This window comes from Mustela nigripes, chromosome 7 (genome assembly GCF_022355385.1).
Source record: "Mustela nigripes isolate SB6536 chromosome 7, MUSNIG.SB6536, whole genome shotgun sequence".
In the NCBI taxonomy this organism is placed as follows: domain Eukaryota; kingdom Metazoa; phylum Chordata; class Mammalia; order Carnivora; family Mustelidae; genus Mustela; species Mustela nigripes.
This window is the reverse complement of record NC_081563.1, coordinates 66786555-66812429: the sequence shown is the minus strand read 5'-3', so window position 1 is coordinate 66812429 and position 25875 is coordinate 66786555. Positions and strand designations below refer to the sequence as shown.

Here is a 25875-nt window from a genome sequence, read left to right as displayed (position 1 = left end):
CAGGGACGACGCCTTCAATCCACATCTGGGACGCCATGACCAAGCACACCCTCTCGATGCTGCGGTGCTTCCACTCGAAAGGGGTGAATTACATCAATTTCAGTGCCACCGGGAAGCTCCTGGTGTCAGTGGGAGTGGACCCCGAGCACACCATCACCGTCTGGCGTTGGCAAGAAGGTAAAAGGAGCTAGGCCGTCTGTCTGTTGGGGAGGCCTGCTTATGGTGTGTGTGGGGCTCAAACCTCCACAGGCCTCACTCCAAAGCCCACGTGGGCACTGCTGCTGGGTTGGCAGAAACCAGGGTCTCTGGATCCCGGAGAAACTACCTGTCAGACCCCTGGGCCTTATGGCCAGGGAAGTCCTGGCCAGTCGAGGAAGGGTCTGTGGGTACTCTCTGCTCGCAGCCTTCCTCCTCAGGCGGAAGACCGTGGCCGCCTCCATCTCAGTCCTAACTCCCTTCCCACCAAAATGTCCATGTCCTTGACAGTCCCTCCGTGACCTCTAGATCCCACTGCAGCCTTGTCACCCTGGTTGCCTTATTACAGGAACTGGAGCACGATTTTACCACTGTGGGCTCAGAAACACTTTTTAAAAATTTTTTTATTTTTTAATTTTTTTTGCATTTTTAACTCTTTTGAAATGGGGATTCACCTTATAATCAAGGTTTACATTTAATGTAATAGGATTTCTTTCTTGCCTTTCCCCAACACACGCACGCACATACACACAGGCTGCTACTAAATTTATGTTCATGTTAGAATCAAAGATGTGCAATCTTGCAAGTGTATTCTCAGGTTGGCAGAACAGATCCAATTAGCTAGGACATTAATGAGGTCTGTCTCCAGCCCGGCAGCCTGTATCTGGGGCACGCTGAGCCAGGCACGCACAGAGGTGGCACTTCTCCAATTCAGGGCTTCTAGAGGCTCATTATCTCAGCACCTCCCCATGGAGGGAGCTAGAAAGAGCTGGGAGCTAAGCTCCAATCCCTCCTGAGCCCCCATGTGAGAAAAAGAGGTTGGGAGCCTGCAGACTTTTATTTTTAAATTTTTTTTAATTGATAGAATTGTTCTCTGTCTTTATTATATCAATGCCAACATCCTGATTGTGACATTGTGTAGTTTTTTAAAAATGCCACCATGGTGATAAACTCGCAAAGGATACATGGAATCTCTCTGCATTATTTCTTTTTTTTTAAATTAACGTGTAACGTAGTATTTGCCACAGGGGTACAGGTCTGTGAATCATCAGGCTTACACACTTCACAGCACTCACCATAGCACATACCCTCCCCAATGTCGATAACCCAACCACATGTCTCCCTCCTGATGCGTCTTGTTTCATTTTTTCCTTCCCTACCCTCCAAACCCCCAACTCTGCCTCTCAAATTCTTCATATCAGGGAGATCATATCATAATTATCCTTCTCTGATCGACATATTTCACTCAGCATAATACCCTCTGGTTCCATCCACGTCATTGCAAATGGCAAGATTTCATTTCTTTTGATGGCTGCAGACTTTTATGATGAGACTCGTTCATCTTATCCCGTCCATTGCTCATTTTCTTGTTCCTCAGTGCATTGTGTCCAAGTGGCCCCATAATCTATGTTTTGGGGATGCAGCTTCATTTCCTGTCATGTCGAGTCATTCTTAAATAGCGTCAGCCCCCAATGAGACATTGAGGGTATTAAACAATAGACTCCTAGCCTCATAGCACTGGAAGGACCAGTCCGGATCCCCCGCGTGGAGTCGTCCGTGCAGGTTCCCTCCCGACAGGCCGACTCCCCTCCTCCGCCGAATCCCGGCAGCCAGCTGGTCCACGCCGCTTCACAAGCAAGGCAGCCCACCCGCTGCAGGAAATCTGTTATAAAGCCCTTTCTTGCGAGGGCCTGACATGTTTGATCATGCCTTTCTTCTGTAGCAGGAACGCTGCCGTCCGCAGCGGCCAAGACCAAGTCTGCCTAGTCCCTGGGAAGAGAGTCATCCTGTCGGGCCTCCCGACATGCGGGCTGGTCTCTTAGTTCAGGCCCACTCTCCTCCCTTCTGCCATCTGTCCCTCTGGGCTGCCCCTGCTCTGGCCCTGCCCCAGGCCGAATTCCTGCTCACCTGGGGTGCCTTCTGACCTCCACATAGGGGACCAGGAGAGCCAGGACTTTGAAATAAGCATTTAAACATGATCCAGAGAAGCCTTCTCTTGGGGAACTTTCTCCCATGACTTTGTTGGAACCAGCGCTTGGGTGTCTGCAGAAGGGCTCTGAGCAGTAAGAATATCTTATGTCTCACCAACCAGCAGCTCCTCTGAGCCGATTGTGTGTGGTTTTTCCTTCACTTCAAGTCCTGTTTACAGATGATACAGTTTTGAGGGCAGTTTATCTACATTTTTCTTAACATTAGAGAGCATATTATTTATTATTCTTTTGTTGGAGGACTGTTTTTGTGGATCTCAGGGTGTGTGTGTGTGTGTGTAGTTAAAAAACAAAGTTGAGTACAAAATGAGCTTATTATATAAAATGCACGTTGTCAGGTCCTTGATACTTAAATGAAACTTGTTCTGAGCAACGTAGAAGCCAGGGCAAGGTGGGACACAGGCATCCCCACAATTAGAAGGGTCTGTGGAGTAAGTACCAGAAAAAAACAGACAGTGGCTTAGAAGAAGGTGCAAAGTAAAACAGCATTTCTCCCATGACTACAGAGAACAATCCTCTATCTCCCTGGCAGCCCATGTGTATTGCTTCGGCTGTAATCCAGCCCTTCAAACCTTATTTCTGCTGGAGAAGGGAGAGTTGTTCGTGTTTTCCTATGACGTGTAGTTTTTGTACTGATCGCTCACGATATGTCTTTGTCCTGTAAGTGTTGCAAATGTTTTCTCCCGTTGTGGTATTTGTCTTTTAACTTAGTTTATGGTATCCTTGGGAACCGGAGTTCTCAAGCCTCCAAGCCCTAGGTAGGGAAGTACGTGTTTTTGAGACCGATGCCCTGAGTGGTACTGTGTGGTCTCCCCCTGCTGCTCCTGGGAAGGGCCTCCTCCTGGAGGGCGCGGCCAAGGGCCACAGGCCCAGCTGCACGAGAATCCAGCACCGCCACTCTGCTGGAGAGCCGTGTGACAAACAGACAGTGAAACAGGTAAAGAGAACTAAAAGTACACTTATGTGATGAGCCCTGAGAAATGTACAGAAGTGTGGAATCCATATACTGTACCCCTGACACTAATAGAACGTTGGCTGTTAACTGTACTGGAATTTTTTTTTTAAATGTTAAGTGAAGAGGAGGAAAAAAGTATACATGTGAGTAAACAGGAAGAGGAGATAATTAAGAGGAAATTGAAACTAAAACATTAAGAATAAATTTGAAGAAAATGGAAAGAAATGTAAATTAAAAATTAAAAACTCGAAGGCTGAAGAGCAATGATGAGGTAAAAACGGGTGTGTGAGAGCTGGAGGCTGAGAGAAGCTGGCCGGTCTAGACCCGACGCGGGGAGAATGGCCACAGCACCCACCGACGCTCCCGGGACAGTTGCTGTGCCCAGCTTGGCTCTTGGGGCTTCACTTGTCCCAGACATGTTAATTCTCACAACACCTTCTAAAATGGGAGTGCTTATTATCCCCAAATTACAGATGAGCCAACTGAGGCACCAGGAGGTTCAAATAACTTTCCCAAAATTGCTCAAACAATAAATGGTGGAGCTCGGACTGTCTGAGGACAAATGTTAAAGCCCCGCATATGAGTCAAACACATAAACAGGGTTGAGGAAGCAACTAGTAATTAAACGTAGAATTTTTAAACCCAAAAACCATGAAAGAAAAAGGAATGCAAAGGCCTTTTTTTTTTTTTTTTTGAAGAACGTAAAAGCAGAGAATCTTGGGAAGAAATAAAGAACTGTCTAAAGGCATGGGAGTCTCCAGTTACATTCCCACTGCCAGTGGGTGGGAATCCTGTGGTGGGTTCGGAGATCAGAGGTGGGGAAATGAAGGGTGTCCTTTGCCCTTTTCTCTTATCTGGAAGCTTCCACCCTGGGGCCATCCCTTCCTGCTGTGTTCATGGGTGCCTAGATGTGGCCTGTGGGGGTGGAGTGGGATGGGGGATTGTGTTAGCAGCACTGGTGCTCTGGAAATTTCCCAGACTCTTTCTTTTCCACCTTGAGAGCAGTGTCTGAGACTAGGCGGGTGCTGTTGAGGAAGAAGGAACATCTGCAGTGCTCCCTGGGCCTGGCTGGGTTGGAGAGCCATCCTGAGCTGTGCTTCAGGGCCTGGCCAGAGTGTGGGAGGACGCCCCCTTATCAGAATCTCTCACCCATACAGGTGCCAAGGTTGCCAGCCGAGGGGGTCACCTGGAGCGCATCTTTGTGGTGGAATTTCGCCCCGACTCAGACACCCAATTTGTGTCTGTCGGGGTCAAACATATGAAATTCTGGACCCTGGCAGGCAGCGCCCTGCTTTACAAGAAGGGGGTCATCGGGTCCATGGAGGCTGCCAAGATGCAGACGATGCTCTCCGTGGCCTTCGGTGCTGTGAGTTCCAGCAAAAGCTTAATGAGAGGGGACCCTGACCCCTGGGCATGGGTATGGGGGGCACCTATAGGCACGAAGCTACAAAAAACAAGAAAGCTACTTCCCCGTTTTCTCCTTTATTGGCTCACTTGCAACCATTATTCCCTTTCCTTAGTATAGCCAGGTGAGCTGACTGTATTTTTCCCCTCAAAATATTCATTCCAAAACGTAGGCCCCCCAGTCACTTAGGGCAGGAGCTTCATCATTGTAGAGGCAGACTGACTTGCAAGCCTGTCAGGCCCGGGTTAGGTGCAGAGGGCATGGGAACGATGGCCCCCTGGACAGCCTCCCGCTTCCCCCTAGCCTTCTTGTGCCACACATGTCCCAACCGACCCCTTGTGTGGGCTGTGCAGGCTCCCCTGGGGACATTCTGAAACCTAGCCAATTCTTGGTTCTGCACCTTGTTCACGAGCCCGGGAAAGTTTGGCTGGAGTCCTGCCCCATACCCCTTACTCTGTAGTCATCTGGGGATGTATCCACCCCAGGATGGAAGTTCATTTACATGCAGACATGCACATGGGGAAGTCTAATGCCCCAAAGCAACTCAGGAAAGTGAATTTTAGGGCTGGGTGATTTTATCATAGGTGCCTCATGGTCATCTCCTGTCGAGTCTTTTGCCTTTCCTTAGCACAGAGGGTCAATTTGAGCGTGTGTTTGTGTTTCTCTAGCTCTGGTTCCCCAAGCAAGGAGCAGGTGGCTGGGAGGGGACCCTCTTGAGAGCGGCTACGAGTGTCCTGGTGTAGAAGGTGTCCCTTTGTTTACAGAACAACCTCACTTTCACGGGTGCCATCAATGGAGACGTCTACGTGTGGAAGGACCACTTCCTCATCCGGCTGGTGGCCAAGGCACACACAGGCCCCGTCTTCACAATGTACACGACCCTTCGGGATGGACTCATAGTGACTGGTGGCAAAGAGCGGCCGTAAGCTGAAACTCCTCTGGGGCAGCTGGTTTTCTCTTATTGTCTTATTGTCTTGGGAGAGAGTGCCAGAAGCAATGCCCACTGGGAGAGAATGCAAATTTTCATTCTCTCCTCTTTTCTTCTGCAGCAGGGAGATCAGTCTCCCCTTCCTCCAGGAGGACCCTAGGTCAAAACTTTCAGAAGTATAGGTCAGAGGCGGGAAGAGGTGGTTTCATGGTCCACCGGAGCAGCTGTGCTGATCCCCACGTGTTCGTCTCCGTAGCTCTCTGGGGTACGGGAGGATGGGGAGGAGGGGAGCGAAGTTCCCGTGGGAACAGAGACGCGAGAGTAAAGCAGAAAAACAGAGAAGCATTTCCCTTCGTGTTTGATCAGATAACAACATGGTTTGATTTTTTGGACTACAATTCTCTTTCCTTCTACCTCAGCAGCCTTTGAAAGTATTCTAGGAAACCTGCCAGTCCAAAAGGTTGTAAACACCCATCGGTGGGGGTGGGGCCGAGAAAGAGGCCACCCTGGAGGGTCTGTCCTGCTGGGCCCCAGTGGTTGTGACCTTGATGTTGGGGCAGGGGGCCTAGGGTGTCACAGGCAAGTCTTAGGACGTGGCCCATCATGCTAAGTACCTCTTGATCCTTTTTAGGACCAAAGAAGGAGGTGCTGTGAAGCTGTGGGACCAGGAGATGAAGCGCTGCAGGGCCTTCCAGCTGGAGACAGGACAGCTGGTGGAGTGTGTGCGCTCTGTGTGCCGGGGCAAAGTGAGTGGGCTGGGCCAGTCTGCCCCGAGCTGTCTTCCTGGGGGCCAAGTGATAGTTGAGCCTGACACGTTCCCCGTGCTACATTGTTGAATCCTTAAAATGAGCCTCTGAGGTGGGACTTGCCCTGCTGGGGGGAGTTGTCTTAGCAGAATCCAACACTTCTGAGTAGTGTTGGCTGTGTGACTTTGGGTCTGTTACTTAGCCCCTCTGTTCTGGTACATGTGTTGTTGTGAGGATCACATGCATTATAATGCAGGGTGCCTTTCCTTATGCCTGCCTCATAGCCACATTCGCTGGATGGTAGTTCCTGCTATTACAGATAATATTACTATAGGCTCAGAGATAGTCAATAATTTGCCTATGCCCACAGTTACATGGGCAGGAAGGGGCCATCAAACTGTGACTCAAAGTCATGACTTTTCAAGTCATACCTGGGCTGAGTATCAGAAAAAACTACAGGGGTGGGTTTTTTTGTTGTTGGTCTTGTGTTGTGTTGCGTTGTGTTGTGTTTAAATAGGTATGTCCAGGCTCTTATCCAGAGCTGACAAGTCAGAATCTTAGTCTTGATGTGTGGGTTCCTTTTCTCCTTTTCTTTTCTTTTTTTTTTTAATTCCCCAAGAAATTCTGAGGTCCTTGAAAATACATCTTAACCTCTGTTTTATACCCTGTTTATATTTTTGAATTTGAATTATTATCAGTCTAAGAACTTGGTTTCTAGAAGTTCCCCATAAAAAAGGGCAGACATGACTTGGGGTCTCCATAATTAGGAATTGAGAGCTTTGCTTTTAAATAGATCAATGGCAGTCATCCACTAGGGTAATGAGACATCTGGGAGGCTGAAGGCAGAGCAAGGCCCAGAATCTGGACGTCATGTGGAGATGGTTTTTGTTCAGTGTGAGGGAGAGACGAGGAAGAACCTGAGCTGTCCAATGGCAGAAACTGGCTGCCCAGCTCTATAGTGGAGCTTGCCGTCTGTGGAATGTCCTGGCAGAGACCCAGTGATGGAGAGCTCTGCTGATGCTCTCATCCATGGCTGAGGGAGAACAGGAAAAGTGAGGGGGTGACTAAGGATAGACGATTGAGTTCACAACAGAACAGCCCATCCCCTGATAGTACCATTGCCACCAGAGCCAATCCCCTCGTTTGCTCTAATTGTGTTCTTAAGTTAGTTTTTAAAATCTGTATTTTAAAAGACTGTCCTTCTTTTTTACCTATCTTCATCTATTTGTCTGCCCATTGAGCACCCACTAGATATCGAGTAGATGATAAAATTATTTCATTTTAAGTTGTGGCAAAGTAATAGATAACATAACAAATTACCCTTTTAGCCATTTTTGGGTGGGCTGTCCAGCGGTAGTAAGTACATTCCCATTGCTGGGAAACCGTTCCCCCCAGCCGCCCACAGAACGTTCTTTATCTCGTAGAATTGAAACTCTGTACCTACGAACGGCGCACGCTCCTTTCCCCTTCCGCCCAGCGCTTGGCAACCGCCATTGACTTTTCTCTGTGACTTGGACGAGTACGTCATAGGAGTGGGATCACACAGTATTTGTCTTCTTTCTAATGTTTTTATTGCAACAGGGAAAAATTTTAGTAGGAACCAAAGATGGAGAAATAATTGAAGTTGGTGAAAAAAATGCTGCTTCCAACATCCTAATTGATGGACACATGGAAGGGGAGATCTGGGGCCTGGCCACACACCCCTCTAAGGACATCTTCATCTCTGCCAGCAACGACGGCACAGCCCGCATCTGGGACCTGGCTGACAAGGTGAGGGGCCCTCTCTGCCTGGGCTCGGACGCCCGCAGGTGGGTCTGTCCAGAGCCTGGAGGGAGGCGAGGTTTGGCCAGGGTCAGGCCAGAGATGGGGGACATGGCAGGTCAGCGATTATGTTAGGAAGCTTAATAACGAAAGGGCCACCCCCACACACCCAGTGCAGCGATGGGTAGCTGCATATCCATCCATAGCTATAGTAGAGGAATAAGCTGAAAATTACTTTTCTCTTGTAGAAAGTCCACAAAACCTTAAAAATAAAGAGATATGTGTCTCCTGGAAGGGAAGACTAAAAATGATTTGAAACATCTGATGTTCCCAAATGGAACATGTCAATCAAAATCCCACCAAAGTTCCTCTTGGAGCTTGGGGGGAAAAATTTAAAAAATTCATCTTGAGTAAAAAAACAGCAGAGTAGTCGGGGTGGGGGATTATTGTTACCAAATCTTATCTGGTATTAAAACAAGTAGTTAGGGGCACGTGGGAAGCTCAGTGGGTTAAGCGTCCCTCTCTTGCTTTTGGCTCAGATTGTGATCCTCCGGTGGTGGGACTGAGCCTCACACTGGGCTCTATGCCAGGCATGGAGTACTCTGCTTGGAATTCTCTCTCTCCCTCTCCCTCTGCCCCTCTCCCCACGCCCTCCCTGTGCCTCCCCCCACCCCCGCCAGCTTGCTCACACACTTTGTCTCTTTCTCACTCTCAAAAATTTTTAAAAATTAAAAAATAAGTAAAACAAGTACTTACGTTCTAAAAACTACAACAGTTGGGCTCATCACAAAATAGCCAGTCAACATTTCCTATTTTTGGCATAAGGATGAAAGAACGGGTATGCCAGAGCCGAACCATGGCCGTTCTGGTCACGTTAAGGGTCATAATTACTCGGCCGAGCAGTGTCGGCGCCTTCTTTCCGAGGGGACACGCGGGAGTTACTGCCGCAGCCGCGCTGGCTAGTGACAGCCAGGATTCGGGATTCGAACCGCCAGGCGCCGAAGCTCCAACTCTCCTCCCTGAGCAGGACGGGGGCCAGTCGGAGCCCGCGGGGCCGGTTGCTCCGAAGGCGACCAGGCTCACGGCTCACCGGCACCCTCGGTAGAGCTGCGGCGCCCTGCGGAGCCCACGGCACCGCCACCCAGGCCCCTTAGGGAAGAATTCACCCAGCGCTGCCCAGTGTTGTCTCCCGGGCTGTTCTGCTTCGGGCATGCTGGCCGCCTCGGCTTCTCGAAGGCGCAGGAGGTCCAGAGGCCCTGCAGCAGCAGGGGCAGCCCAAGCGCGCCGGCCTGGGGGCGGGCTTCCCCGGGGAGACCAGCCCAGGCGGCGGGGGCTCAGGGCAAGTTCCTCTGTGTCCACGCAGAAGCTGCTTAACAAGGTGAACCTGGGCCACGCGGCCAGGTGTGCGGCCTACAGCCCTGACGGGGAGATGGTGGCCATCGGCATGAAGAATGGCGAGTTCGTCATCTTGCTGGTGAACAGCCTCAAAGTCTGGGGGAAGAAACGAGACCGGAAATCTGCTATCCAAGATATCAGGTACATAGCAGGTGGTCTGGGCAGGGAGAATGGCGTTTCCCACTCTGGAAGGGGCAGGGCTGGGCTGGAGAGCCGGTTGGGAGGGGGACCCTTTCAGCGCCGGCTGTGGCGGGAGACTCCCAGGTGAGCGCTCAGCCATGTCTTTGCTAACTACCATGGGGGTTTTTACCGAGTAAAAACCATACATGCCATGCTAAGGCTGCATCCGTTTCCTTCCTGCCATGGGAGTGGACCCAGAGAAAGTGCTGAATTCCCTAGAATGTCAGAGAAGGTAGCTGTGAGTCAGGAAGGGAGAGCTCCCTTCCTGGGAACCTGGGAGGCTCCTCCCAGCGCAGACCTCACGCCTGACCAGCCCGGACAGCCCTTCTCACTGACCATGCTCTCGGATTGCCATTTCTAGAATCAGCCCAGACAGCAGATTCTTAGCCGTTGGTTCTTCAGAACACACAGTTGACTTCTATGACCTCACTCAAGGCACAAGCCTGAATCGCATTGGCTACTGCAAAGATATTCCAAGTTTTGTCATCCAGATGGATTTTTCGGCGGATGGCAGATATATCCAGGTATGTTCCAGCCTTGCTGCTCTCCAGGGCAACCAATAATAATAATAATAATAATAATAATAATAATAATAATAATGGTAATAATAATAGTAGTAGTAGTAGTACTAGTACTAATACTAATAATATCAGCAACAGCAACGACGGCGGTGGCTTATGGTAGCTGAGTGCCTCTGCGCTGGGCTGTGCCCTGACTTCCTCTCCACAGGAACCCCCTCTGTCCTGTTACTTTCCCCCGACTTTATTAAGGAAAGGCCAGAGGCCTAGAGAATTTAAGAATGTTGAAGGACTAGAGTTTTAAGAAGTAGTGTCCTTCAGTAAGAAGTGCAGACAGCAGAAGCCCTAATCCACTTCTCCCACCAAGCCCTGTGGCTTCTTGTCTCTATTCATTTCAATTCCACCTCTGGGGTAGCGTGGCCCGTCCACACTGGGGACCTGAGCTCTGGGCCTGGAGTGGAGGCTCCTCATTCTCCTGGGGGAACAGACGGGTGGGAAGGGCTGAAGAGAGGCCTCACCTTTGGGACTTGGAGCTGGAAAGAGAATGGTGTCTTAGCCAGCACTCTGGACAAACATTAGGTGTTAGGGAGCTGGCCTGGAGTGGACACCTGCCGTGAAATGAGAGGGGACCCATCCATCGGTGGAGCGTCTACTGGACCAGGCGCCATGTTAGGCTTTCGGGTGGACAGAGTGGGCCTGCTCCCAGCTCTCCTGGAGCTTGCCCCGTAATGGAGAAGAAAAGCGGTACACAGATCATCACCAAATATACGTATAATTACAAATCGTGATTATGTGCTGGGAAGAAAAAGTATGGGGTGCTGTGGGAGCATTTCATAGGCGCCGAATTTAGATTCACTTCCTCGCCACACAAGTGATATTTAGGCTGAGGTCTGTGGGATGTGGAGGAGTTAGCCAACAAAGAGAGGCGGGAACGTGTTTCCGGGCCATCTGTATGAAGGCCCTGAGGCGGGGAAGATCTCAGCAACATTCCGTGAACAGCACAAAAACCCAGGGTGGCCAGGCTAGAGACACCGCAGGGGTAGAAGGGGCTGCAGATTTTCTGGAAGATGGTTCTCTCCCCCAGACTATTCCCATAGAAGAAAGGGTCAGGTCCTAGATGCTTTAAAAATCATCCACGTCAGTTGCTGTCCATGAGAAAACTCGCCCATCTCTGTCCCAAAGGACCTGTTTCTCAGAACAGGGATTCCCAAACTTGGAGCATCAGACATCCCCTGGAGGCTTTGTTAAAACAGATTGCTGGACCCCACTCTCCAAGTGTCGGGTGCAGGCACCCAGGAGTATGTATTTCCAACAGCTTTCTAGATGCTGCTACTGGTCAGAAACCACATTTGGGGAACCACCGCCTTAGGACTTGGGAAAAAAGCCAGAAAATGAATGGGAAAATGTCCTTCCTGCTCATGTGAATTTTGCTGCAGGTTGACCATGGGCTTTGCAGCCTCAGGCTGAACTTGGATTTGTTGAAAAGCTGTTGAAAAGTCCTGGGGAAAGGGGAGTCCTTTGAACTGGAGAGATGGTTGATGGACAGGGTTGCCTTTTGCTTACAGGTGTCGACAGGGGCCTATAAGCGCCAGGTGCATGAGGTCCCCCTGGGAAAGCAGGTCACTGAAGCCACGGTCATCGAGAAGATCACCTGGGCCTCCTGGACAAGGTGACTAGAGGAAAACACTTCTTAAGGAGAAGGTCACAAGGGTGTCTCTTGTGCTAGGCTCCATCTCCAAGTTGGCTTATGGCCAGGATGTGAAGAAGCTCAGAGATGGAGATGTCTTGTCTTTGAGGGTGGGGGTGGTTGTTGGCAGAAGGCTTCTAGGGTCCAGTGCTTTGTTCCGACTGGGGCTTTTGAAATGCAAAGTACCTCCTTTTGCAATCTTCCCAGGGCCCCACCTCACCCAACAAGTGCCATGGGAAATGGTCTTCCAGCTCCTGGTTCAGGGCCTCCCCTCAGCTCCGCAGCTCACTCTGTCATGCAACACCCGGAGGCCCTCCATTCACCAGCAGGCACTGGGCAGCCACCAAGGCCACTTAAGCTGAGGAGGAGGGCCTTGGCAGTTCAAGGGAAAGGACGCCACCAGGCTGTGAGCTTGAAGGTGCCCCAGCAGGCCCCCAGTCAGGAAGGACTAGAGGGACCAGGGAGAGAATCAAAGATGGGTAACTTTCCTTTTGGGATGGAAGGGACTGCAGCAGAGCAGAACAGTTAAGAATGAAGGTAAGTGCACAGAGCGGGAGGAGACAGAAGAGCCACATGACCATAGCGAATAATGCCAAATAGGCCTCTCTCCCTCTTATCCCTGGGAGAGGATGCTTGACTCCCGGAAGCCTTTCCTCTGTCTCCTCTCACACTTCTGCTTGTTCAAATAGCATTCTGGGGGATGAAGTCATTGGCATCTGGCCACGAAATGCAGACAAGGCTGACGTCAACTGCGCTTGTGTGACCCATGCTGGCCTCAACATTGTCACCGGAGATGACTTTGGGCTAGTGAAGCTCTTTGACTTTCCATGCACAGAGAAATTTGTGAGTCTTCTCTGGCGTTGCCCCCCACTCCCCGCACTGCCTCCGGGCTCTTTCCTTCTGCAGGCTACAGGCAGTGCGGGCCGCACTGAGACAGCTTTCTAGGACCTAGAACAAGAGGAAACTTGTTCCGGCCCTGTAGAGATTTGGTGACCCCTAACTGTTTCACCTCCCTCTGGAGGGGAGGGCCTGGAAGCCTGGGGGTGGGGAGAGGAGGATGAAAGGTGTACAAATCGTCCACCTTGGGCAACAATGGAAGGGAAAGCCAGTCGGCGAAAGACTGGCTAACAGAGATGTCCAGGCCAAATGGGAAGGACAGGAGTGCAGATGATTCTGGGAGGGGAGATGGGAGTCCTGGAAGTGGTCTGTGGTTGCTGGGAGGGGCAGAGTCTCTCAGCTGTCTCTGTTCACTTTTGCTCACAGGCCAAACATAAGCGTTACTTTGGCCACTCTGCTCACGTGACGAACATCCGTTTCTCTCATGATGACAAGTATGTGGTCAGCACTGGAGGAGATGACTGCAGGTAGGACCCTGACGGACCTGGCTCGGACTCTCCAGGCCTGGCTGGTACTCTGTCTCCCTGTCCCCACATCAGGTGTCCTGGGGGTCAGCTCAGCATCTCCCAGGATCACAGGGAGGGGCTGCCATCCTAATGAAGACAAAAACTTTTCAAGTATGGTCTTCAGTCTCTGATGACTCCCAACCCAAAACTCTAACCCTAGTGGAGCTATCTGGGGCTTGGTGAGAAGGGGAGGGCACAGGTGTTACTCCAAGCGCTGCTGTGTAGAAGGGAATGAGTGGGGGTTGGTGGGGGTGAGGGGCCCAAGATGGCTGCTTTGGGGACAGTCCACGGCATCCTTGCGTATGATCGTAGGTCTTTTAACTCCTAACTTCAGACTGATCGTCAGAGTTCTTAAGATGATTCATCCCCAACCAAGAGATGTTTAAAAATAGTAGCAAGCCTCAGTCACCCCAAGAAACACGGGTGTTCCCTGATTCTACATGAGATCAGATGAGAATTGAAGCCATTAGGCCCAGTGCTAGTTAGCAGCAGCAGTACCTCAGCCAGCTGTTTGGACGGGGCTGCTTTTGACCTTAACTACTGCTCGGCGTAAGACATGCCCAGGGTTCAGTGTGAGGCACGACTGGCCTCCCAGTGATTTGGAAGGACCCCTGCCAGCCTGCTCCAGAGACCTCAGCCTCTGCAGCATTTCCAAGTCCCCTTCCTCTTGTCCCTCCTAGGGCATTCCTTATTTGGATTGTGGATGAGCAGGATGAGGTTGTCCCTACACCTCATTCTTCACCTCTACCATAGTTGAAGGGCTTTACGGCAACATGAATTTTGGTTTCATTTCAGCCTAAGCACAACTCTCGTTAGGGGGGAAGGGGGATAAAGAAGCAATACCGCAATCCAGCTATTTGTAGTGGTCTGAGAGGTTGTGGAAGAGGCACCTGTGGTGAATGTCAACCCAGTTCCTATCCGCAAGGGTGGTGCCAAAAGCGGCCCCCAAAGATGCTCTCTGATGGCCTGTGGGAGGGCACGGTCTCCGGCTGGCGGTGCCACCAGCGGCTGGCACGGAGTGCCCTTGTGGTCACCCTGCCAGCCGCTCCCTGCCGAGTGGAAACACCCATTGAGAAACACACCCGCCCGACCAGGAGCAGGCTAGCGCTCAGAAGACTAAGTGGACTGGCCACCCCGTTGTGAGAGTGCTGAGGCGCCTGCTGATTGCTCTGAAAGGCTTGGAAGTAACCCATAGAATGCAGGACCCCTGGGCCTTTGTCGCCACGGGAGCTGTTCCGATCCCTGGCTCTCCTGCACACTAGAAAGGGCTCTCCTACTCAAGTGGACTGATAAAACCTTGTCAGTAGGAACATAAGAGATAGCGTCAAGTTGCCGAAAGTCCTTACATTCAGCACACTTGGGCTGTCAAAAGAGTCAAGCCAAACAAAAAACAATAAGCCATTTTTAAAAAGCAGATCTTTAATTGGTGGCAAGATCCCTGGTTTGTCTTTAGAAATTGAAATCACGATGCCCAGTACATCCCCTGAGCTCGACTCTGGAGCGCTTGGTAGGATTGCTTTTGGTCACTTGACAGGACGATGACGTCCAGCCATGCAAGATGAATGTCTGGTCTGCTTTTTCAGTGTGTTTGTATGGCGGTGTCTGTAAATGCCAGAAACCTCTTTCTTGCTGCTGCTGCTGCTTCCCCCCACCCTGCCCAGCCACCACGGAGGCACTTCAGGGCCCCTCTGTGCCGCCAGCTGCTGGCCCAGGCCCACCGCACTGCAGGCCACACGAGTGTCACGCGCCAGCAAAGCGGGGTGACAGCTCCATCCTCTGCGAAACTGTGACGCTAAGGTCAGTTCTCACATGAGAGGAGTCCTTGCCTCTGTTCCTGAGACAACGTACTAACCACACTGACAAAAAATTCTGATAATGTAGCCCGCTGACCAAATTCAAAGCCTCAGTTAACCCTAACCAATATGTAGCTTTTAATTTGCACCAAAACTTTTACAAAAGATGTTTTGCTATTGTTTCTATATACTTTAAAAATACTCATTTTTACCAATGAGTTGAATAAGACAGCTTCAGTTAGGTGCACCTAAGCACTAGAACTATTGATAGCCTCAGTTCTCCACGTTTAGCTTTCAAAACCAAATGAGCCATGTATAAACAAGTTGAGAAACTTAATTTTTTAATGTTTCATTTGCAGAGTTTTATATCCATTAAGTGCCTTTGAAAGTTACCAGTTGTGTGGGCTGCTGTCTCACCTCCCACAATTTTTCTCCTTTCTACATATGGTGCTAAAACTTCAAAACTGAGGAGGGCTACAGGACCCTAACAGATTCCTGGTCTGTCACCCATGTCATGTGTTTATGTCCCGGCTTCCTAAATGCAAGACATCAGTTACCTGCTTGGGAAAGAGTGGCGGGTGAGCAGCAAAGAAATTAATTCTGGAGGGAGGGGGTAGAAATGGGTTTTCACCATTTAGTGCCAAACCTACAAAATCCAAACAGAAGTAAAATACACAACTACCACAAAACAGAGCGGGAGGGTGGGGGAAAAAAACCTCAAGTGGATCTGGAAGGATGAGCCCTTAGTCCTAAAATGGCAATAAATGAGGTGACCCAAGGCTGCATTGGGTCTACCACCCCCACAGTGAGGCTGACCTGACCCCATGGATCTGTTCATGTGAGCTATATAGGTCAAGTCCACATAAAAAGAAAGAAAAAAAATCTCTGCTGAACAAATTCCTAAACCCAAACAATATTTGGTTAAGATTATAAAACAAAATAAGCTATCTTAAGAGTTCCTCAGAGCTAGCTGGATGACAGAAAATATGACCTGAACAATACTAACCAGAAGACCCCTACCTGGCCTCAGTCATACTTCACTCTTGGCTCACCGCTGACCCCAGGAAGGGCAGGCCGCACACACCGCGAGGAAGGCTGGTGAGTGACTGGGGACTCCGAGCACACATACACGGATTAGTCTTTCCCATCGGTGAAGCCAAATTCTGGGGCTTGAGTTCCTGGCTATTTGCAGTTACCAGTTTAGAGAAAGGTGAAATGAAGCATTTTCAATTAAATAGACTAACATTTACCCCAGAAGTGCTTCCGCATTCTAAGTGGATTAGATCACTCACGAAGCTATTTTTATATGCCCAGTTATGAATGCCTTACATTAATCTCCTGAGAGGCTGCTGGGTCCCCAGTTTGAGCCCCTGTGCAGTCCTGACTCTTTTCTGTAACCATGTGACTGGTGATGCTGAGTGATGGCCATGTCTGCCTCTACTGTACCACTGACCTTTCATAATAATCAGCCCTTGCATTGAAATAACCATGTGGAAGAATAAATTGATCAATGAGGATATGTACAACTATATTTAAAGAGCAATAGTGTCTATGTCAAGAAACTTCGTAAAGCTTATTTGTAAGCATTTCTATGGTATGATTTTATGTATGTTCATAAATCCTGCACTGTGTTCTACTATATGTTAAAATATTGGTGCATGAATTTATTTTCAATTAGCAAAGTACAAGAAATATATCATTTGAAAACATGTTGGTTATGTGTCCGATAAATGGGATCATGTAAACACAGCTGGCGCACACGTGGGCAGGCTTCCTGAGTGCGGTCCCCTCTCCCCAGCTGAACCCAAGGCACCTCGGTGTTTCCTCTGAAGCTGCTGCCATTTCACGGAACCAAAATACCCAACATCCTTTAAGTCTATAAGCTTTATTGATACTTTGCTTTTACAGTTCACAAGGCATTCCACAGATTTAGTACAGCTTAAACCACAAATGTATAAATCTTCATTTTATAATTTTTTGCATAACAAGTTTTGATATTTGCAAACAACGTTTTTGGAAGCATTAGATTCAGTCCGGAGATTCCGAGTTTATCACAAAATGAACTACAGGAAGTCTGTGCGGTGAAGTTTACTATGTGCATGGCATTGCTTCATGTTGAAAACAGATGGTAGTGCTCCTAGAAATGGATTTTCTGTTTCTAGCTTATGTGCTTTGGAACTATACACATGTAACTGGGGACTCTCTGAGATACCGCGCACTGTGCGGCAGCCGGAGGGGAGGGTCTAAGCTTTGTGAAACACTATATATAGATATATATATAATCTATATTTACTTATATTGGCAATTAATATAACAGTAAAATTCACAATACACCTAGAACATACCAGGAAGGCAAGCTTTTTCACTCTTGCTTTAGTGGTATGATCTCGTCTAAACGTTTCATTTCAGAAAATCTGCATCAATCTACACAGACCATACACAGTGCACAAACTGTGAGAAGGATTATTTTTTTCAGCTCCACTTTCTCTGCGCCCCCCCCCCCCAAAAACAACAGCAAGACTACCTGCCACAGAGTGTAACATACAGCTTTCTCAGATCTTTTTTTATTCACCAGTGCCTCAATAGGAAAAACAAATATTACGGTTTAATTAATTCCATACATAGCAGCTTACAATACTTAAGATGATGAACACATGGCAGTCAAGACAGGTAATTTTTCCTCAGACACCGCATTGCTAAAAATAAAGATCTGTGAAGCTGCAATGTCCAGGTTTCCTTCTTCCCTGACCCTCCCCCATGTAATCAAATGAACATCCCCTTTCAAACCCCTAGTGTTTATGATCTCTGGCTTTTTCATTCAGCTTTGCGTTTCAATCCAGGGATTTTTGCTTGGATTCTACAAGTGAAAAAGGTAGGAAAAAAGGTCAATGGAAATATTTTTAAGTATTTAACAGCGCTGTGCTTCAAGAACTACTTGTATATTATAGTGCTCAGCTTCTACAAGGACTGTCAAACTGTAAGCTGTATTTTTGCCACCTTGCCCCCTGAATTAGACTTTAAAAAGCCTTAAATACAACACAGAGCAAACACAGCAATGATCTGAACATAGACAAAAATCCTTTGGCAGGGCGCCTGGGTGGCTCAGTGGTTTAAGCCGCTACCTTCAGCTCAGGTCCTGATCCCAGAGTCCTGGGATCGAGTCCCACATCGGGTTCTCTGCTCAGCGGGGAGCCTGCTTCCTCCTCTCTCTCTCTCTCTCTGCCTGCCTTTCTGCCTACATGTGATCTCTCTGTCAAATAAATAAATAAATAAATAATCTTTAAAAAAAAAAAAAATCCTTTGGCAACGCTGTTGCACTTTTTAGTTATGATTAAGATTTGCTACTGACTAGGCCTATAAGATGAATTCTCCAAGTCCAGCACACTTTATTCTTAGTGGGAAAAAAAAAAAGTGGATTTTAAATACTTACTTAGCCATAGCATCTTTAACACTCTTATTTGCAAGTCCTAGATAATGATCTATCTGCGCCTGCAAGAGAGGTGGAAAGGAGTTACTAGAAAATTAACATTGCTAAAGAATCTTATTAACCATTACTATATTCAGCAAATTAAAGGCTTAATAAAGGCTTCAGACACCACCTTTTTCATTTTTATAAGGCTTTGGAAACTGGTACTGATAGATTTGTTTAGGTAATACAGTAGGGCTTGAATTCCGAAATCTACAGTTAAGAAATTACCTGATGCCGTTCATAAATAACAGGAACGCTGAAGAGTGAAATTAGAGCTGAAAAAGAAAATACACAACCTTTAAAACAGAGTGGTATGATTTAGGGAAGAAAAACTGAAAAGCCATCTAACAGGCAGCGTTCCTAATGAATGGTTAAAGACCCAAGCTTCTCCTGGAGGCTCCTGCTGGTGGGGAGCCACACTAGAGGAATGGAGGCACGAACAATTCTTAGCTGGAAATCAAGTCCCACAGACCTTATAAAATACAGGTATCCCATGTTAGTCTAATTTAGGGCTGCACCATCAGGTGAGGCTAGCCCCCATCTGGTTTATCACTGTTGACTGAAGCATTCTTTAGGAATTAAAGTAGCAATTAAATCTACAATATCAGTATCAGCAATTTATTTAAAGACCTCAAACATCTTCCCTACGATGTAAGCATTTTCTCCACCAAAGTGTCTCTAAGCTCCTGCACACAATCTTCCCTTATTGTGCAGCTTTTTGTTCAAATCGTGTTGTCAACTTACCCAAAATCAGTAGTGTCAGACCATTGAACAAGGCACCAACATAGGTAAATACCCACATCAATGCTGCAAACTGTAGGAAAATAACATTAGCCTGTTAAAAACAATTCACACAAAGCTGAAGCTTTCAAATAGAAGCATCCCACCTAAATGCCAACCTGCCAGAAGCAAAAATAGTTGGAGACTTGGTTTCAAAGGGAGACTCACCAGTCTTCATTTGAAATTTCAGAATCCTAATTAATATAGATTTGATTCATTTTCTCTTGTTTTCCCTGAGACCAGATATGCCAAAGGTATATCTTACCTCTTCAGCACTGCTATAGCATTTAGGTTTTAAATGGGAAGCCTGAAAAGGTATGAGAACTCACAATTAAGCCTGATTTTAAAGCACTAACAAGTATTTCAAGATCTACAGGAGATGAACAATTTGGACATTGAAATCTCAGCTGAATCTGCAACAATGAGGCAGGGAATACTTGTGATCAGAGACAAGGGGTTTCAGGTACCAGAGATACCACCTCTAATATTTCATTAAGGATCAGAGGCATTGTCTGCTCAGTGATCAATGTTTCAACAGTTAACCCTGGAAATGAGGATGCCTCAAAGTTGTATACCTGTTAATAAAACTGACCATTAATATTAGCCACTGCCTTCTGTATTTATTTAATGAACACCAATATAGTTACCATATTAGTGCCAGGCACTGTTTTAAATGCTTTACAAATACTAACTCATTTATTCCTCTTAACTTGGTGAGGTAGGCACTGGAATTACCACAGCAGACCCAGACCCTACCCGAGGTCCGCTTTCACTGTCCCCTCCAGAGGCAGGGAACTAACCAAACTCTCCTACTTCAGTAGTCATGGTCTTAAAAATCTATTTTTTAAATCATCAAAGGAAGCAGGGAAAGGCTGTTCTAAAAAGGGATTTCATTTTAACAAGTCCTTTATTTCCTCTGCATACCTTATTCAGGAAAGGCTGGACAAGAACATTTCAGAGTTTTCTTCTGGTTTTAAAATTTGGTTGACCTCATACAGTACAGACTTGACCTGTTCGAAGCAGTTCTTGGAAGACTTAAAGTCAGTCTGGATTTTATTATTCTTAATCAGTAATTGCCTTGCTTTCTATTAAAGGCCTTCATGTGTCTGGCATTAGCTCTGCCCTAATTAGCAGGTGACAATACAGTGCCACCGTCTACACTTAGTCAGGCACATACAACACGGTATAAATGAAGAAGAGCCTGGAGTGGAGTCAGTAGCTCCATCTCCTAAAGCAGGGATCAGCAAACCTTTCCTATCAAGACAGTAAGATAATAATCATGTTCGGTTTTACGGGTCACAAATGGTCTCTCACATATCCTTGGAATGTTATCTCTGAAAATTTTTTTGAATATTATCCTTCAAAAAATTTAAAAACCATTCTTAGCTCCCAGGCTATACCAAATAGGCCATGAGCCAGGCAGTAGTTTGCAGACCCTTGAACTACAGCATTTGTTCCTCCATATAGTCATTCATTGAACAAAATCCGTCTGTGAGCAGAGTACCAAGCAGAACTTCAAACTCTACCAGGCACATTTACTTCAGGTTAGGAACACACTTTGGATTCCTCCACCACAACTGTCAGTTCTACAAATAGCAACCTCTCATTACCCCTACAACTGAAGGTAACTAATGTTAAAGTGACCAAATGTCAAGCACTCCTAACACCTGTCAGCTGAAAATCAAAAATTAAATACTGCCCTGGTCTCAGCAACTGCCATGGTAGAAAGGCTGGACGCATGACTCCAGTTAGCAAGCCCTCTTCCTTCTCAGAGTTTTACAGACTCCAATTGCAGAAGCTAATTATAACTTCTGCGCTTCAGCCCATTGACTAAAGAACATTTTCATGTTTTCATCCATCACCGTCCACAAGTCTAAAGAGAAAAGCAACAACCTTACACATTTTAGAGGAAATTGCTTTAGCAATAAGGATACCTTTGTCATGACAGATTTTAGATACACACACAAGCTACAAAGAAGCCCTAATTTGGTCATTAAGTCTCCCACTAGACCAAACTCCAAATTCACAAGCAGAGAAGCCCAAGACTTCACATCTAGCCCATCTAACGGGCTCAAATGTCACTAGACTTGCCTCTTGGGGGACATTCTGCCTAAAAGCCACACTGCCCAAAGGCAAAGAAAGGAACAGAGGAAACACTAAATGTGGGACTAGGCAGGTGTCATAAATGCATGAAGGAGCCTAAGGACTGAGGCAAAGAGATAGAAGTACTTCTCCCTCTCATGGAAGCACGTACAACCCAGCTCCACAGACTGTTGCCATGCAAGTATTCCAGGCCAATGCTGCCAAAATTTCTGATTTTAAGAGAGAAACCAGAAATTCACATTTTTATGTGTTATCACAGAATTTTTAAATACTGCAATCTGGAGAAAATTTAACACTTCAGGGACCCAAAACAAAAATGCTAGGTAAGGTTTTCTACAGAACACAGCATGAGAAGAGAAAGGAATGGTAGTTAAGGACATGTACCTAGCAATTGCACAATTACTAGAACTGTTATGTAATAAAAGCAACATTTTTTTTTTTTGGCAAATATATTAGGTCACTGAATCTCATCACAATGCCATAAGTACTATTATTATCCCTATAGAAGAGCAAACCAAGACCCAGAAAAATTAAGCAAGCTGCCAGAGCAGAGGTCGCAGTGATCTCGGGTTCATCTGACTCCAGAATCTATCTGCTCTGCTGCAAGTAAGATCACCTACAGAGAAACCATTATTGGTGGGAATTTCTCACGAATGGCCATACTATCATACAGAGGCAAAGAATAGGCCCATAAACACTTTAAAGAAACAAAACAGGCAACTTTCATTTTGGACCTACAAATTCTATGCCAGGCCACGGCAACTTTCTGTGACATTCCAGCCGGTGCATATAGGAACACGGAGATCAGAAACCATCTCTCTCTGGGCAGTATCGAGAGGAGGGAAAAGAACCAAAACACAATGAAGGTCTAATAAATACTTCCAAGAGAGCAAGTGCCATGTCTTATCGGCCTTCTGTCCGGGGGATAGGGAATCAAACTTGACTGTGTATCAAATACCTCATTAAAAAGCTCTGTAGCTGTGGCACCTGGGTGGCTCAGTGGATTAAAGCCTCTGCCTTCGGCTCAGGTCATGATCCCAGAGTCGTGGAATCAAGCCCCACATTGGGCTCTCTGCTCAGCAGGGAGCCTGCTTCCCTCTCGAGCCTGCTTCCCTCTTCTCTCTCTACCTACTTGCCATCTCTGTCAAATAAATAAATAAAAATTTTTTAAAAAGGCTCTGTAGCTTTTTATTAGATGATATCTCAACAACTGGGGGCGACATTTATAAGGAAATTGGAGTCAGGATGCGTAACAGAATTTCAGAAATTACTCTGGCAATTCTGACATTTTCAAACTTTTCCTGCATTTTTAAACTGAAAAATCTTTGCTTTTTTTTGAAATCTTCAGCCTTCTTCATTAGTATTGCTTTGATTGCCTACATTTTCCCTAGCCCATTTCCCTTCTAATTTTTCTGCAAGCTGAAAAGCGCCAAAACTGTCAAAATTGTATGCTAATAACCACACAAGAGCCTAGGGGCTAGATTTTAAGGTTCTTCTGGGTCAGCTATTTCTGGAGTTCAGACCTTTTTATGGCTCACTTTCAGATTTAAGATTGTATTCTGGAGCATTAGAATTGCCAAATGTGCAGGCAACTATTACTAGCAATTTTTTTTAACTTTATTTTCTTCTTTAAAGATTTTATTTATTTATTTACTTATTTGAGAGAGTGAGCAAGCACACAAACACAAGCGGGGGAGCAGCAGAGGGAGAGGGAGAAAACAGGCTTCCCACTGAGCAGGGAGCCTGATGTGGAACTTGATCTCAGGACCCTAAGATCATGACCTGAACCCAAGGCAGATGCTTAACTAACCGAGCTACCCAGGCATCCCTCACTAGCAATTTTCATATAACTGTAACATGTATTTTCCCTGAAAGTCACAGAACTACAGTCATACAGAATCCAGGCTTTATCACCCAAAGCTGTATTACAGAGAAATAAGAACCTCTATCTAAAACACCTGGTCTTGTTATCTGATAAATAAAATTACTAGATTTTTTTTCTTGAGATCTGAGATTTCAAAAGGCAGGCTCCCTCTAATCAAACTTGGAGCCTTATTCAAGCAGCTCCAAAGCTGAGCCCTGCAGGGACTGTCATAGGCCTTTCTTTTCCAGTGGAAGTGGTGGTGAGTGGGAGGTGGGAGTAGGAGTTGGGGGAAAAAACTATAGCCTGGGCTTTATAGCTTAATGCCACAACTTTTAAGAATAGCCACTCTTCTGGCAGTATCCCCAGAAAAATTAAATCACAATTTTAGGAGAAGGGACCCCCCCCCAACTTCCTTTTCTTTCCCCCCGCAGAGTTATCAGGTGGTTCTAGTGTGCAGCCAAGACAGAGACAGCCAACACACTGTTTTAAAATAAAGCCTATCAAAGATCCCCTACACAGAAGATCAATCACAGAAACAATTAAACATTAACTAAGGGTTAGTTTTCTGGTACTCATGGGTATTACTTATAAAAAAGGTTAACCGATAACACTGGGTTAAAGTTATCCTGCCTCTTTCTGACCTCTCAGAGGCTAATAAAGTATACCAGACTCTCCAAGAAAAGGCTATATACATGGCTTTTGCAACTTAATTTTACTAGAGGACATTCCTCCTTTCCTTTCCTTTCCTTCATTCTCCTGCCCACACCTGAGGTCTGGCACTCAGTGGAACAAAACCACTTTAAGAGAACCTTTAAAACAAATCCTGAGGATTGGCTAAAACATTTGGCTGACATGAAATTCACAGTAGTGTCTGAAATAAATTCTACTAAATGGAATTAGAAATACTTTGTTAGTGATTTTGCCCATAACATTTCACTAAAATCAATCCTTTGGGAAATGTATCATTGCTCCATCTGTGGACACGTGAAATCTTTTCCAGGGCTTAGAAGCTTGTAGTTAACTGCAAAGGAGCAAAACAAATGGAACTCTTACACAAGAATTTAAAAGGAGAAATCTGCAAAATATGTCTTATTCATCCAAGTCAACCACTAAAGGAGACTTAGGCCAGATACAGTGATAACCACTATAGCACAACAGATCTTTTTCAGCAGGCCTGATGCCTCAGGAACCTTGGAGTTTGGTTATATATTTATTTTTTAAAATCACATTTAATTATGTGATTTTTTTAAAAGCCACTGTCAAAAAAATAAGTAATGAGCAAGAAAGTTTCACACGCTAAGAATAGTGACTCTAAAATTTTCACTTTCTGAGCAAGAAGTTTTCAAATAGAAGGAATGGTAACTGTGACCCAGAATCTAGAAACATAGCTTATATAAATGTGAGAGTTCAAATTTATGAAGATTGCAAGTTATAGAGAAACCGCTTTCAAATTTCTGTTTAAATGCTATTATTTTAAATATACCACAGAGCTGGATATCATGTGTATTTTCTACACTTAAAAACTCATGAGACTTCACTACATTTTCTTTGAATTTAGGGTGGTATTCATTTTCCTAATGATGCATCATATAAAATCAAAGTAATTCCAGCTAGAAGCTGGTTCCTGTAAGTTTTTAAAAACTCAGTGTTATTTAAGAAATTCATCTGGAAACTGGAAACAGCAGGTAGCAAACTTTCAACAGATTGAGTCTCTAAATACATGGAAATAAATCATTCTGATATTAGGGCAAATAAATTTGTTCTTTACATTGAAAAAGTGAAGAAAAAAAAAGAATGAACTGAAAAAAAAATTGTTTTCCTTAAGGAAAGATAATCTACCACTCTACTGGCTGCGGTGGCTAAGAGGCAAAAAGTAATAGAGTTAGAAGGAAATCATTTTCTTAAAAAAAAAAAACACACACACACAACAAAACACTGAATATACAAAAACTGTGGATGAATAAGAGTGGTAAATGCTTTCTATAGAAAGGTAATACTAAGTCATTTTTATAAAGAGTCAAAAGAGTGTTAGGGTTTTTGTTAGCTTTTTTCAATGAGACATTTTACCCAAGTACCCTGTGTTTCTGTAATACCCTTATTCATTGGAAACATATGGAATCTATACTACCCACACACAATGACATTAAGATTTAATTTTAATTAAAGGGGTCAATTTTTTATTTGAATTTTAAATTTTAAAGGGGGGTCCAAAGGTAAAAAGAAAAAGTTTATTGACATTGGAGGTACCCTAGGTACCCAGGACAAGAAACAAAACAAGAAAAGGTCTAACTAAAGTCCCCAAGCAACAGAACCTTCCTTATCAAGGAAGACTCTTTGTATATATTATCCGAATGTGCAACTGAATTACCAAGGGCTTCATACCATCACCACTACACAGGGAGGAAAAGACATAGCCTGCCTTATTTTTTTGCTTCAACATATTTTGAGACTTAAATACCAAGTTCCTTCTGTGTGTTAATATGCTGAAGAACCTGTTACATGCCTGGAGCCTTGGGTTTGCCAAAAACACTACTTAAGCATTCAAGTAAGTTTTCTTTTCAAAAGTACTGCTAATCCATAAGGAGACAAAGTAGTAAAATACAATTCTAATACAAGCCTTTTTTCCTCAATATTAAGAAAAAAGAACATTTCCCAAAAAATAAGAAAATTTCAAAAAAATAAGAGTGCTTCAGGAAGTAAATCTG

General features: G+C 45.9%; 2 protein-coding genes across 5 annotated transcripts in view; one reads left to right on the top strand and one right to left on the bottom strand.

Moving 5' to 3' along the window:
* Positions 1–16665, top strand: part of EML6 (EMAP like 6) — a 274904-nt gene extending 258239 nt beyond the window's left edge. The window contains exons 32-42 of the mRNA XM_059406072.1: positions 4–177; positions 4296–4504; positions 5308–5465; positions 6103–6217; positions 7799–7987; positions 9342–9514; positions 9915–10077; positions 11637–11740; positions 12448–12601; positions 13022–13122; positions 14745–16665. Of these exons, the coding sequence (XP_059262055.1) occupies positions 4–177; positions 4296–4504; positions 5308–5465; positions 6103–6217; positions 7799–7987; positions 9342–9514; positions 9915–10077; positions 11637–11740; positions 12448–12601; positions 13022–13122; positions 14745–14769 (1565 nt within the window). The 3' untranslated portion in view covers positions 14770–16665. The remainder of the gene's footprint in view (positions 1–3; positions 178–4295; positions 4505–5307; positions 5466–6102; positions 6218–7798; positions 7988–9341; positions 9515–9914; positions 10078–11636; positions 11741–12447; positions 12602–13021; positions 13123–14744) is intronic.
* Positions 16666–16823: 158 nt separating this feature from the next.
* Positions 16824–25875, bottom strand: part of RTN4 (reticulon 4) — a 72973-nt gene continuing 63921 nt past the window's right edge. For all 4 annotated transcript variants that reach the window (XM_059406068.1, XM_059406069.1, XM_059406070.1 and 1 more), the window contains 4 exons: positions 19168–19237; positions 18652–18698; positions 18385–18443; positions 16824–17811 (listed from right to left, as the gene is read on the bottom strand). In XM_059406068.1, the coding sequence (XP_059262051.1) occupies positions 17769–17811; positions 18385–18443; positions 18652–18698; positions 19168–19237 (219 nt within the window). In that variant the 3' untranslated portion in view covers positions 16824–17768. The remainder of the gene's footprint in view (positions 17812–18384; positions 18444–18651; positions 18699–19167; positions 19238–25875) is intronic.